The sequence below is a fragment of the Periophthalmus magnuspinnatus genome, chromosome 12 (genome assembly GCF_009829125.3).
Source record: "Periophthalmus magnuspinnatus isolate fPerMag1 chromosome 12, fPerMag1.2.pri, whole genome shotgun sequence".
In the NCBI taxonomy this organism is placed as follows: domain Eukaryota; kingdom Metazoa; phylum Chordata; class Actinopteri; order Gobiiformes; family Gobiidae; genus Periophthalmus; species Periophthalmus magnuspinnatus.
Genome location: NC_047137.1, coordinates 16,311,031 through 16,324,035, shown reverse-complemented (window position 1 = coordinate 16,324,035; position 13,005 = coordinate 16,311,031). Strand labels below are relative to the sequence as shown.

Here is a 13,005-nt window from a genome sequence, read left to right as displayed (position 1 = left end):
AGAAAATAAAACTGCACCAAAACGGAAAATCTGCTTTTATTTCCTCTGAAAACTTTTGTCGTCTTTTACATTGACCAAGTTGGATTCATTGATGTCGAGCTCACGTGCAGTGGCTCTATTTCAGGAGTCTGCAACCCGCGGCTCCGGAGCCGTATGCGCCTCTTTCAGCCTTATACTGCGGCTCTGCGTGGCTGAAGTGTATTTTATTTGTGTTAGTTCTTTTTTGTTGTAGTTTAAATTGGAAGATTATTATGATCTTAAAATAAAATTATATTTTCTTATTTTTCGTTGCTCAAAATAAGCGTCACACTCGCGGAACAATGTTCAAAACAAACACCGCTCACGTCTCACGTCTCACAGACACAGACACAGCTCACAGTCCTGCGTAAAGAGCGCTGATTTTCAGACGCTGTGCGCACAGGGGTCAGGAGCAACTTTGGCCCGTCCCTAATGACACACTAATAAGCTCGTCCATAGATGTATCATGAAAATCCTGCTGGAAATCGCCACAGAAATCTATTTGATGTAGTAGCAAGTTTATTATCTGCTCTTGTCTCCGCGATGACGTTTCACGTATAACACATCAGACACGACGCACAAAAGTAGAGCCACAAGCGAGTGAAAATGAGCCAAAACAAAAGTCTTTGGAGAGCTTTTAACAAAGGGGAAAAGGACAACTGAGGAGCCAGAAGAGGAGACTACACCTCCAAGAAAAAGAAAGATAAATTTAACAGACAATGCCTACTTAAAACCTGGGTTTGTCGCTGCAGGTGACTCACGCGCACAGTCCGCTCTACGTAACATACGGGAAAAGCAAATAAGGCAATGAAACCTTCAAAACTGCTTTGGCATATGGAGAATAAGCACCTGGGATTAAACGATACGCCTTTAGAGTTTTTGAAAGAAACTGCGGAGCAGAGTAGACATAATCACATAATCAGCGCAGGGCTCCCTCTGATGCAGCGGTTTGGTGAGTTGTATTTTTTTAATGCACTTAAGTTGTTTTTGCCATATTTATCTGCCACGTGTAGAAGGCTTGTCCGTGAAAATAAAACCCAGGGGCCGTTATCCAGTAAAAAATCCATAAATAAGCCGCACTGCTGTACAAGCCGCAGGGTTCAAAGCGTGGAAAAAAAGTAGCGGCTTATAATCCGAAATTTACGGTAGTTCTGTTTTTATTACCATATTTTCCAGAGTATAAGTCGCACTTTTTTTTCTTTTCGTAGTTTGGTCGGGGGCGAGACTTATACTCAGATGCGACTTATATGTGGAATATAAGTCGCATCTGAGTATATAAGTTCAGATCTTTGTTACGTCACACTTGGCAACCTGGCAACCGCGTTTTTTTCTTCATTATTACACATTTTTTTTACTTATACTCCAGAAAATGCGGTACTTTTTGTTTCCGGTGGAACATTAAAGGGCCCATAACACGCCGTTTTCCGATCTATTTCATCACAGACACGGACCTGGAGTTGTGTTTTGTTTCATTCACACGTGTTTAAACCTGCGTATTTAGTTTTTCGCAAACCGAAAACACTCTGTTCCACCTTGTGATGTCATCATGCGGTAATACAGGAAGCGCTTATATTGTGCGTTTAAACTCCACACACCTTCATTTCTAGAATCGTTTGTATAATTTCAGCCTCGGAATTGCTCATTTTTACTGAACTAAACTTGAAAACTACCACTTCATGACATCACAAGGTGGAACAGAGCGTTCTGAGGTTTGGCGATGCAGACTGCCTCATCAAAAACAGACCCGGAGTTGTGTTTTTGTTTCGTCCAACGCATTATAACGCGACTTAAACGTCTTAAAACTCGATTACAGGACGGGTTTAAGTGCGTTCGAAGCTCTGAACTCACTGTAGTCGTGTTAGCAAAGTGAAAGTCGCCTCCCGCTCGGCGCATTCCTCTGTAATTGTCGTCTCCTTACGCCGTAATTACCGGTACAGCGTGCGTTATTCGGGCACGAGGTTAACGCAGGTCAGCGCTGTAACGGTGCGGCTGAACGTCCTGATGGAACGTCCACCTCGGCGACATCTGCGTAAACGATTAGCTAAAGATGAAGTTGATTTACAAGTGTTTTTAGAAGGCAGTGTTACAGACTGTACGGGGAAGCTAATATTTGAAGAACATCTATTAAAAACTGCTAAGAAATGAGATCTGGGGGTGAAACACAGACATAATGTTGACTTATTTGAGGTTTTGGTCGTGTTGAAGGTGGACCAGCGTGGGCAGAGTTTGCGTTTGTGCGGGTTGAGGCCTGGTTTTTGCTTGTCCATTGAAGAAAGAATTGAGAAATAACTTCCACGTAAAAAGAGAGTTAGAGAATTTGAATTCACAGCTTGCAAAAAAATCCTTTATACAGAAGTAATCAAACCAAGTATTCTCAAAAATAAACAATACTACGGTAAGAAAAGCACTCGTCTCAGCACATTTCCAAGCGTGTGCTCTTTTCCTCGTATGTGCTGTCGCTCTTAAAGTGACAGTAACATATTTAGGTAAAGCTTAAATAATAATAATAATTCTAAGATATTTTAACGTCAACATTAATGCAATAAAATAAATGTAGCTTGTTTATATAAATCAAATAAAAACATAAAACAGCATTTATAACAAAATATTGCATGTAAAGTATGTATTAATGTATATGAATTAAACTTGGCTCGCCCAGACCGACCTGATCTTTATTATCGGCGATACCGTCGGGTTAAAGGCAGTAGAACACATTTTCACCGAGGGCCACATCAGCAAAATGGACCAAACGTAAAATAAATCTAACTACTTTTTAAACTTGTTAATTAACTATTTCTGTATTTACTTATTCAAGTTACAAATGTTGTATGTGCACATCCTAGATGTAAAAATATGGCTGTGTAACTGTGCACCTCCTGATAAAATGACATTTTAAGACCATCATGTCTTTTAATTTACCCTGTCGACGGCCACATAAAATGATGTGGAGGGCCACATTTGGCCCATGGGCCTTGAGTTTGACACATGTGCAGTAGAGTCTAAAGAGGGTGAGCTTGCACTAATGTTTTATACAGTTGTTCCTCACTATTTTCACCTTTCGCGGTGTCGCTGTTTCACATGACAAAACCAGAACAAAGTCATGAAAAACTGTCTAAAAAATCCTTCTCTCTCGCATTATTTCGCAAATAAACATAATTTTGTTAATCCTAATTGACCTAAAACAGAAAGTTCAGTCTGAAATACATGTGTTTTTTTAAATAGTGTATATAAACTTCTGGTTTCGGCTGTTTTACCCTTTTTACTTCTGCCGTGGATCAAATGGCTCAAAAATAGGGACACCTGGGACATTTCCTGTGTAAAACTGGGTCAAATCACTGGTTTTGGAGACATCTGCTGGGACAGGGGACACGGGGCTCCAAACTGGGACTGTCCCGGGTCAAGAGGAACGTGTGGTCACCCTAGTTTAGACACGCCAGGATTATTCAGTTGGGATTTTGCAGGTCACAATCAAAAAAATCGAATAGAAAAACCCAAAAAGAAAGAGTGAGGAGTTTCCAAACGGCAGATTAAGTCATTTTATTTCAATTTATACCAGTAAAAGTCAACAGAAATGCATCTGAAAAGTATTTTTATGTTGCTGTTTGTGTTTCTTTTGTTCATTTCTGTTTGTGTAGTTTTAGAAAATTGGTTTATTTTGAAAAAGCCTGTAATATGTAAGACACAGCTGTGAGTGTGAGCGCTCAGGGGAGGGGCTCGCTAGTCACAATAAAACCAAACGAAAACAAAGATTCTTTACACCTGTGATGTTTAGTCTGGGTCGACTCAGACACAACAGCTGGTCCAGACTTAAAGGTCCAAAATGACACAAAACTGACTCTTTTGAGGTTTAAGTCGTGTTATAATGTTGTTTCCTCCTCAAAAACAGACCTGGAGTTGTGTTTTGTTCCATTCACACATGTTTAAAGACCTAAACAGGGCGATAATAAAGGGTTACTCAAGCTTCAAAACGCTCTGTTCCACCTTGTGATGTCATCAAGTGGTAGTTTTCAAGTCAACAGCTGCTTTTTACCTTTTATTTTAGCAGAGATTGTCAATTATAGAAGCTGAAATGATCCAAATGATTCGAGGAAATGTTTAAAAACACAGCGGAGCACTTCCTGTATCGCCACACGATGACATCACAAGGTGGAATGGGGCGTTTTCAGTCTGAGAGAAGAACAAAAACACAACTCCAGGTCTGTTTGTGAGGAGGAAACGGCATCAGAACATAGAAAACAGATGAGATAAACCAGATATTTATCCGAAAAGTTCACGTAACAATGAGTTTTACTAAAGGCTTTTCGTGCTAACGGCTAACGTGATCCGTGTTTTAAAAGCCACAGGTTAAAGCGCTCATATTACGCAGTTTCCTGATCCATGTTGTAAAGTTGTTTCCTCAAAAACACAAGGTGGAACTGCGCATTTTGAGCTTTGGAGATGTAGACAGTAATAATAAAGACTTAGTCAAACGTGTGAACGAAACAAAACACAACTCGGGACATGTTTCTGATGACGTAACAACATTATAACACGACTTAGAGCTCAGAAGAGTCAATTTTGCGTAATGTAGGACCTTAATGTTGGCTCCTATAATCTCTAATTTAATCTAAATCTTTCCTCGAGGTTGTGGGAAAGAAGGAGCAGCCATTTTGGGGTCTGTAACTGCAATGAAATCAAATTTATCTCAGCGATTCTACAGAAATCCACAACGTTTTCCAGCCTCGTGATATGTTTCCCTTTCGTTTTTCCTCGTACGCAGCCATATTTGTTTCGATGCGCGTCCCTGATTGGCTAATCCAGCTGTCAATCAATCACGCCCACAATCAGACTCGCTGTCGTAAAGCAAGAAAAACCCACATCTCCTTCTGTATCTATTATATCTTGTTGTTTTAGGCTCAGATCTTGTCCGAGCTGGTTCACTTTCGCACGTCTGAACTTCACCTTCGCCGCTTCCACAGACACAACCGCCCCCGCCGCCATGTTTGTTATCTCCTCTCTGTGGTATTTCCCCCCATCGCATTCTTCAGGAGCAAGCGAGCGTTCCCCGAAAAACAAAAAAAGAAAGAGAGAAATGAGGCATGTGGCAGCGTCTTGCGTTCGCTTTGTGTTCGTCTTCCACGGCAAATACAGCGGGAGAGTAAACAGGAAGCCTTAAGAGCACGGTCAACAGAAACTCATGGCGGGACGTTTATTTTAGGCCCGAGACCCCGGCAGATTCAACAGACAGTTTGTTTGGTGTAAATAGACTAAGGCGGTATTTTGGGGACAACGTTAAGACCGGGATGGAACACCAAACAGTACGACAGACTGGATTTTAGCAGAAACTCTATGAAGAATGTGAAATGTTTACGTTACCGAAGTGAAAGATGAAGATATCGTCCTGTAAAGATCCAATATTACGCAAAAAAAATGGACTCTCGTGAGCGTTAAGTCGCGTTATGATGTCGTTACCGCATCGAAAACACACCTGGAGTTGCGTTTTGTTTCGTTTTCAAAGCTCGTTTCCGCCTTGCGATGTCAAGAAGTGTCAGTTTTCAAGTTAATGGCTACGTTTTACCGTTAGTTCAATACAGACACGGGACGATATCGACCTTTTGTGTGACGATTTTCATTGCGATTAACGATTATGTCACGATAATATGAATAATTATAACTTTAACAGAGATTATTATGGATGAGCAGGGGCGTCAACTCAAATTTGGGGGGGCCCGGGGCAATAACGTTCACATGGGCCCCCTGTAATACAAATTAATAGGAAGAGGGGCAATTCTGGGGCCCCCTAAGACACTTCGGCCCCGGACAACAGCCCCTTTTGTCCCTCCTGCTGATTCGCCTGTGGATAAGTCGTTTTTTTCTGCACATTCAGGTGATTTAACGGCGATTATCTTCGTTGGCGGTTATATAAAATGTCCCACAAACGATTACGTTCGACCCTTTTTTCACGATAAACGATATTATTGTTTATCGTTCCATCCCTAGTTCAATAAAGACCGACAATTCCAGAGCGGAAATGATCCGAAACGATTCTGGCGAAGGCGTGTTTGTGATGAGGAAACAACATTAAAACGTAGATCAGGAAGTAGCGCCCACAGAAGTACGTTTGGAGTCCGCTCGGGGGGTAACGAAAACCACACTTTCATCGTTTGAACCGCTCCCTCGTTCCCTCGTTCCCTCTCATTCGACCCACATTGGCAAACGGCAGCGATGCATGAAATCGGATGAACAGATTAGCGCCGATGCCAACCTGGTTCTGATCTGTGTTTATCTAAGGCCGTTAATGCTCCCTCCTGGAACCGCATCCTAAACTTTCACGCAGGAGGGATCCGGTTGGGAGCTTGTCGGTTTTACTTGGCAGGATCCGGCGCCGTGTTTGACCTCTCGTTTTCCTCTCTCTCCGCAGTGATCCGAGCTAAAGTGGTGGGGAAGAAGCTGCTCCGAGATGGGCCTTTTGGAACCATGAGATACACAGTGAAACAGATGAAGGTGAGTTTTTTTTCGTGGTCGATGCAGATTGTTTAAAATCCAGAGCAACATATAAGCGTGGGCCAATAAGTTCTGATGGTATTTTTGGGCATAATTTCATCATTTTCATCAAATTATGTTATTTAATTTGACTACAAACTCACTCACAGCCTTTTATTTACCACAAAACTATAAAAATAAAAAAATAAAAAGCTGTAGTCACGTTTTCTGGAGTTAGATAAGATTCGTTCCGCTCCAGTCAAATGAAGCTAATCGAGGCTAGCAGTTACAGCGGCTAATCTGGAGCCGATTTCCATATTAGGAATTCCCAACACGAGTATCATAGCAACCGAAGAGCCAATCTGGAGCGAGGATGTTGAAGGTAACGCCCCTTCCCGCCCGCATCGCTGGTTTAGCAGAGAGCGGGCACTTAGCAACGCTGTCAATCAAACCTGTTGCTAACACTAGCGGGAGTGAGCTCAGGGAAAGAAGGCGCCTGTTTTATCTGTTTTTAATGTTTATATCTTGATTTACAGACACAATAGTGAAATAAAAACACCAGGATCATGTAGAGCGGGTTAATACGAACATTTAAAACCAAAATGAGACTGGCAGGGCGACAGTTTTTCAATGTAAAATGAATTGGAGCCAGAGTGAACGCGGTGGCTAGCAGGTTAGCTATATCCATTTATACAAACAGTCTATGGTTGTGCTTTATAAATACATCTAGACCTTAAGTTTGCATTTTCAAATAAACATAAAAGTTGCAAAACGGGCAAAACATCCAGCTCCAGAATGGGTTACATGAGTGGAATGGATGGGTCAAATGCAGAGGGGAGATTTCTGTAAACATTGTCTATTAAATCAGTTTAAATCGGTTTATTTAGCACGCTAGCCCAGTGTGACTACAGATAATTTAGCTTTACACTTTGACCTTTGACTTGTGTGGCTTTAATCATGTATGTCTTGCATGTTTTCGCGCAGAAATACGATGCAAAACACACCTTTTTTTTACTGTTAGCTGGCTCGCCACTCCACAGATCAGGCTTGTAAACTTGGCCTAATTGCGTAACCTGCTTGTCTCCATGGAGATACACAAGTTTGTCCATATTAGGGAGCTTTCCGGACAATAACAAACAAACAACAAACAAACAAAGCATCTCCATGGAGACAAACAGGCATTAAGTAAGTAGGTAGGCAGATAGAAAAGTTCCGTAGTGCACCTTTTAGATCATTTCGCAGTGATAATATTATGTAATTTCTGATGTAAACTTGCGAACACGTAGCCCGCACTTGTTGCTCCCCGGCGTTCGGCCTCGTCAGCTGCCCCGTCCCGTCTGAACAGTAGCGCAGTGTTGTCGCGGGCTGCATCCTATTTCTCCGTGTGACTTCCTGCGCTGTTACGTAAGGGAGCGCGGCGGCGGTGCGGCGGCGCGGAGCTGTGACAGATGCCGACAGCGGCCGCAGGAGCCGTGCCTCTCTCAGGATTAGGGCTTTACGAGCTTTGTAGCGCTGCACTCAATCCCACACTGTTTACACCGTTCACACGCACCACCACAATCACTGTTTGTGTGGAAAGAATCAAACCAGATGGGAGATTTTAACACATCCTCGGATTATCTGTTTAGCTTTTTAACGTTTAGCGCTCCCATGGGAACAGAAATTTGGAAACGATCCCGAGTGTGGACCCCTGAGTCAAAGGGATTGTTTCATTATTGGATATTTTGTCCCGGCAAATATAAAGACGGCTAAAATTTGGAAAAGTAGACCAAGTAAACCAATATTTCTAAGTCAGTTACCAGTTTAACGAAGATAAAATAAGGAAAATAAAACGTCTGTGCTATAAATTTAACTAATAAAAGAAAGAAATATGTTGTTCTGACACTGCTATCGGCAAAAGATACCGCACTTTTCCGATCTGTGTTTTCCACATTGAGGATCCGTAGATGTGAGTGGCTGCTGTTGACGTCTCTGGCTAATGCTAGCGCTAATGCTCAGGACGAGTTAAATGCAGATCGTGGAGGTTCTGTAGACACTTAAATATGCTAATAGTGATGGAAAAGATATTTGGGTTTCCTCTTTTATAGCTTGATTTAGGCTTTCGAGTGGACGCTGAACGGAGTAAAATAATTACGGAAAGTGCAGCCTGATAATGGCGCTAACGTGGCAATAGAGCTAATGTGACGACAGAGCTAATACGACAACAGAGCTAACATGACAGCAAAGGTAACATGACAACAGAGCTAACATGACAACAGAGCTAACATGACAACAGAGCTAATATGACAGCAAAGCTAACATGACAACAGAGCTAACATGACAACAGAGCTAACATGACGACAGAGCTAACATGATGACAGCGCTAAAACAACAATAGAGCTAAAACGACAATAAAGCTAACATGACAACAGAGCTAACATGACAACGGAGCTAATACGACAACAGAGCTAACAGGACAATGGAGCTAATATGACACCAGAGCTAATGCGACAACTGAGCTAACACAATAACAAAGCTAACATGAAAACAGAGCTAACACGACAACAGAGCTAACATGACAACAGACAACAGCGCTAACACAACAACAGCGCTAAGACTATAACGGTGCAAACATGACAACAGCACAAAGATGACAACAGAGCTGACACGACAACAACGCTAACACCATAACTGCGCTAGCACAGACTTAGTTTCCTCTACATGTGCAGGACTTTTTCCAGGTCTCACTGCTGGTTTTCTCTGTTGTACGAAGTGAAAGTGAAAGTAAAAGTGCTTAAATTAGACGTGTGACTCTGACGCTTCAGTCTCAAAATCTCATTTATTCTGTAGATGTTCTCCGGAGACAGACTTTTACTGCAGTATCGGGCTAGTATCGAGCTAGCATCGGTATCGGCGAGTACACTGAGGCTAAGTATCTGGATTTTTAAAAACTGTATCGTAGCAACATTAGCTCTATTCAAATCACTGTAATAAAGCGCACGCTGCTACGCTAGGCCCATCGTACATTTATATAAAGGTTTGTTTGATTTACATCGTCCGGTGTCTCTAAATCACAACTACACCTCCTCCTCCGAGAACGTTCCAGAATCCCGCACTGCTCCGGACTTAAGTAACAGTTTGTTCTGGGAGATTCTCGACTAAACAGGGATTTCCTGTTGTGGCTGAATAAATAAATTCACCAAACCGAAAGCAATGCAGTGTTTCTCACGGAAAAAACAGTGACGTTAGCTTGAACCTAAAGATTAAACACATTAAATAACTTAATTATGTCATCAGTTATTAACGTAAACGGTTGAAATGTCACATGATCTGGCAACTTCTACGACTGCATTCATAATTGTAAACAAATAGGTTGGGTTTCGATATCGCTGTCGATCAAACCCGTTGCTAACGCTAGCTGATTTGTCAGTTATTAATGTTCATATCTTGATTTACGGACAATCAGCGGGTTAATACGAACATTTAAGACCAAAATGATGAGTCTGACAGCAGCAGGTACAGAGAGAGGGGACATGGTTTTTCAATAGAAAGTGAATTGGAGCCAGAAGTGCAGCCCATGATCACTTCCTGTTTGTAACGTGGTGGAGTTCAGGTGTGGGTTAAAACCAAAGGCTTTACATAATGAAGAGATTATATTTGTCCACATGAAGGAACCAAGACCCACGAGTTTAGAGTGAAAACAGAGGAACTAGACCAGGACTAGACCAGGACTAGACCAGGACTAGACCAGGGCTAGACCAGGACTAGACCAGGACTAGACCAGGACTAGACCAGGGCTAGACCAGGACTAGACCAGGACTAGACCAGGGCTAGACCAGGACTAGACCAGGGCTAGACCAGGGCTAGACCAGGACTAGACCAGGACTAGACCAGGACTAGACCAGGACTAGACCAGGACTAGACCAGGACTAAACCAGGACTAGACCAGGACTAGACCAGGGCTAGACCAGGGCTAGACCAGGGCTAGACCAGGACTAAACTAAGATTAGTGTGAATTATTCTTGGTCATGTTCACATTTTTATACAGCGTTTTTCCTCCTTCAAGTCACACAAATCTATTTACATGAAGGAACCACACACACCCCCACACACACACCCCCCCACACACACACACACACACACCTCGGCGGGTGAAGTGTCTTGCTCGAGGACACACTGGTGCATGAGTCTCAGTGTTTTCTTTGTGTTTTCCAGATGTACAAAGGCTTTGAGAAAGTGCAGCACGTGCAGCACATTTACACCGACGCCTCCGAGAGTCTGTGCGGAGTCAAGTTTGACATCAACAAGTATCAGTATCTCATCACAGGTGAGGACACGACCGGGTCAAACCGGGTCGAACCGGGTTGAACTGGGTCGAACCGGGTCGCAACGGGTCAAAAAAGTTAAAGTACAGATACTGGAGTGAAAAAATACTCAAGTAAAAGTGTCAAATGAAATAAAAATGTTTAAAAATGCACTTAAAGAGTAAAAAGTAAAAGTATTTTACACAGATTTTGAGGAGGGGAGAGAAAGAGGGATGAAGAGGTAGAGTGTGAGAGAAAGAGAAAGGGATGAAGAGGTAGAGTATGAGAGAAAGAGAGAGGGATGAAGAGGTGGAGTGTGAGAGAAAGAGGAAGAGAGAGTGAGAGAAAGAGGAAGAAAAAGAGGGATGAAGAGGTAAAGTGTGAGAGAAAGAGGAAGAGAGAGTGAGAGAAAGAGGAAGAGAAAGAGGGATGAAGAGGTAGAGTGTGAGAGAAAGAGGAAGAGAAAGAGGGATGAAGAGGTAGAGTGTGAGAGAAAGAGGAAGAGAAAGTGATGAAGAGGTAGAGCGTGAGAGAAAGAGGAAGAGAAAGGGATGAAGAGGTGAGTGTGAGAGAAAGAGAAAGAGGGATGAAGAGGAGGGGTGTGAGAGAGAGGGGGAGAAAGAGAGATAACACAGCAAAGGAGAGAGGACTTTGAGAGAAAAAGAACACAGGGAGAGAGGGGGATTGAAAGACAGAGAGAAGGAGGAGAGAGGGAGAGGCTGAGAGAGGAGGAGTGAGATAGGGTGGAATAGGGAAGGGAAGAGAGAACAGAGGGTGAGGAGAAGGGAGGACGAGAAAAGGAGGGAGAACAGAACAGACAGAAAACGAGAGTTAGACAGTGAGAGAGGGAGGATAAGGGAGGATGAAGAGGTGAGAGAGGGAGGGAGAAGACAGAAAAAGAGAAAGTGCGAGGAAGGGGGAGGTATAGAGGGGTAGAAGGGGAGAAAGAGGGAGAGAGAGAGAAGGAGGACAGGTAGAGTCAGAGAAAAGAAGGAGAACGCAGGGAGAGAGCGTGGAAAGATGGATAGAGAGAAAGAGAGGAGGTGGAGTGAGAAAGAGAGGGAGGGAGAACATCAGACAAAGAGAGGATGGGGAGACAGAGCGACAGAAAGAGGGAGAGAAGAGAAAGAGAGAGGAAAGATAGAGAGGGGGAAAGAGAGAAAATGAGACAAGGAGAGGATGGGAACGACAGAGAAAGAGGGAGATAAGCGAGAGGAAGGGAGAGGAGAGAGGAAAGAGAGAGTGGGAGGAAAGAGAGTAAAGGAGAAGAGAGAGACATGGAGATAGAGAGAAAATGAGAGAAGGAGAGGATGTATAAATAGATAAACACTTAAATGAACATGTTCATTACAAAAGAAGTAAACGTTTAAATCCTGGATGGAGCAGGACTCTCATTTTCACATCACAAACTGCAGAGCGGCGTTTTACGAGCCCGGGGCGGCCTCGGCGCGGACCCGGCTCGTCCTGATGCCAGTGTTCGTAATAGGGCACATTACCATCTTGTGAGAACACGTCTTCCTCATTTCATAAACAGTGTGACTTCAGTTTCTCTTCAGTTTCTCTTCAGTTTCTCTTCAGTTTCTTCTTACGTAATCGTCCGAACAAACACGTTTCTCCAGTGACCACATAAACGCTTCCTCACCCTGGAATCTGGACGTCTGGAGCTGGCGACGGAAGACTGTCTGTCTCTCTCTTTATCCCCTCTATCTCTGTCTCTCTTCCCTCTATCTCTCCCTCTTTCTCTGTCTCTTTCCTCTTCTTGTCTCTCTCTCCCCCTGTCTCTCTCTTTCCTCTGTCTCTCTCTCCCCTCCCTCTCTCTCTTATCTCCCCCTTTCTCTGTCTCTCTCTTTCCCCCTCTCTCTGTCTCCCTTCCCTCTATCTCTCCCTCTTTCCCCTCTCTCCCTCTTTCTCTGTCTCTTTCCTCTTCTTGTTTCTTTCTCTCCCTCCCGTCTCTCTTTCCTGTCTCTCTCTTTTCCCCCTCTCTTTCTGTCTCCCTTTTTCTCTGTCTCTTTCCTCTTCTTGTCTCTCTCTCTCCCCTCCCCAATTCTACCCTCACTCCCTATTCTTCCTCTCTCTACCACTCTATCCTTCTCTCCCTTGCTCTCCAACTCTCTCCTCTTGCTTCTACCCCTCCTCCCTCTCCTCTTTCCCTTGCTCTCTCACTCTCTCTGTCACCACCCCTCTTCTTTTCCTTCTACCATTTTCTCTTCCCTTTCTTACTCTCTCCCCTCTTCTCTTACCC

The 13,005-nt window shown here is 43.3% G+C and overlaps 2 protein-coding genes across 2 annotated transcripts in view; one reads left to right on the top strand and one right to left on the bottom strand.

Moving 5' to 3' along the window:
* LOC117379552 (synapsin-3-like) overlaps positions 1-13,005 on the bottom strand; it is a 181,484-nt gene that overhangs the window by 90,112 nt on the left and 78,367 nt on the right.
* The window catches only part of LOC117379551 (metalloproteinase inhibitor 3), a 32,734-nt gene that overhangs the window by 10,898 nt on the left and 8,831 nt on the right, over positions 1-13,005 (top strand). Inside the window, exons 2-3 of the mRNA XM_033976271.2 lie at positions 6,419-6,501; positions 10,675-10,786. Of these exons, the coding sequence (XP_033832162.1) occupies positions 6,419-6,501; positions 10,675-10,786 (195 nt within the window). The remainder of the gene's footprint in view (positions 1-6,418; positions 6,502-10,674; positions 10,787-13,005) is intronic.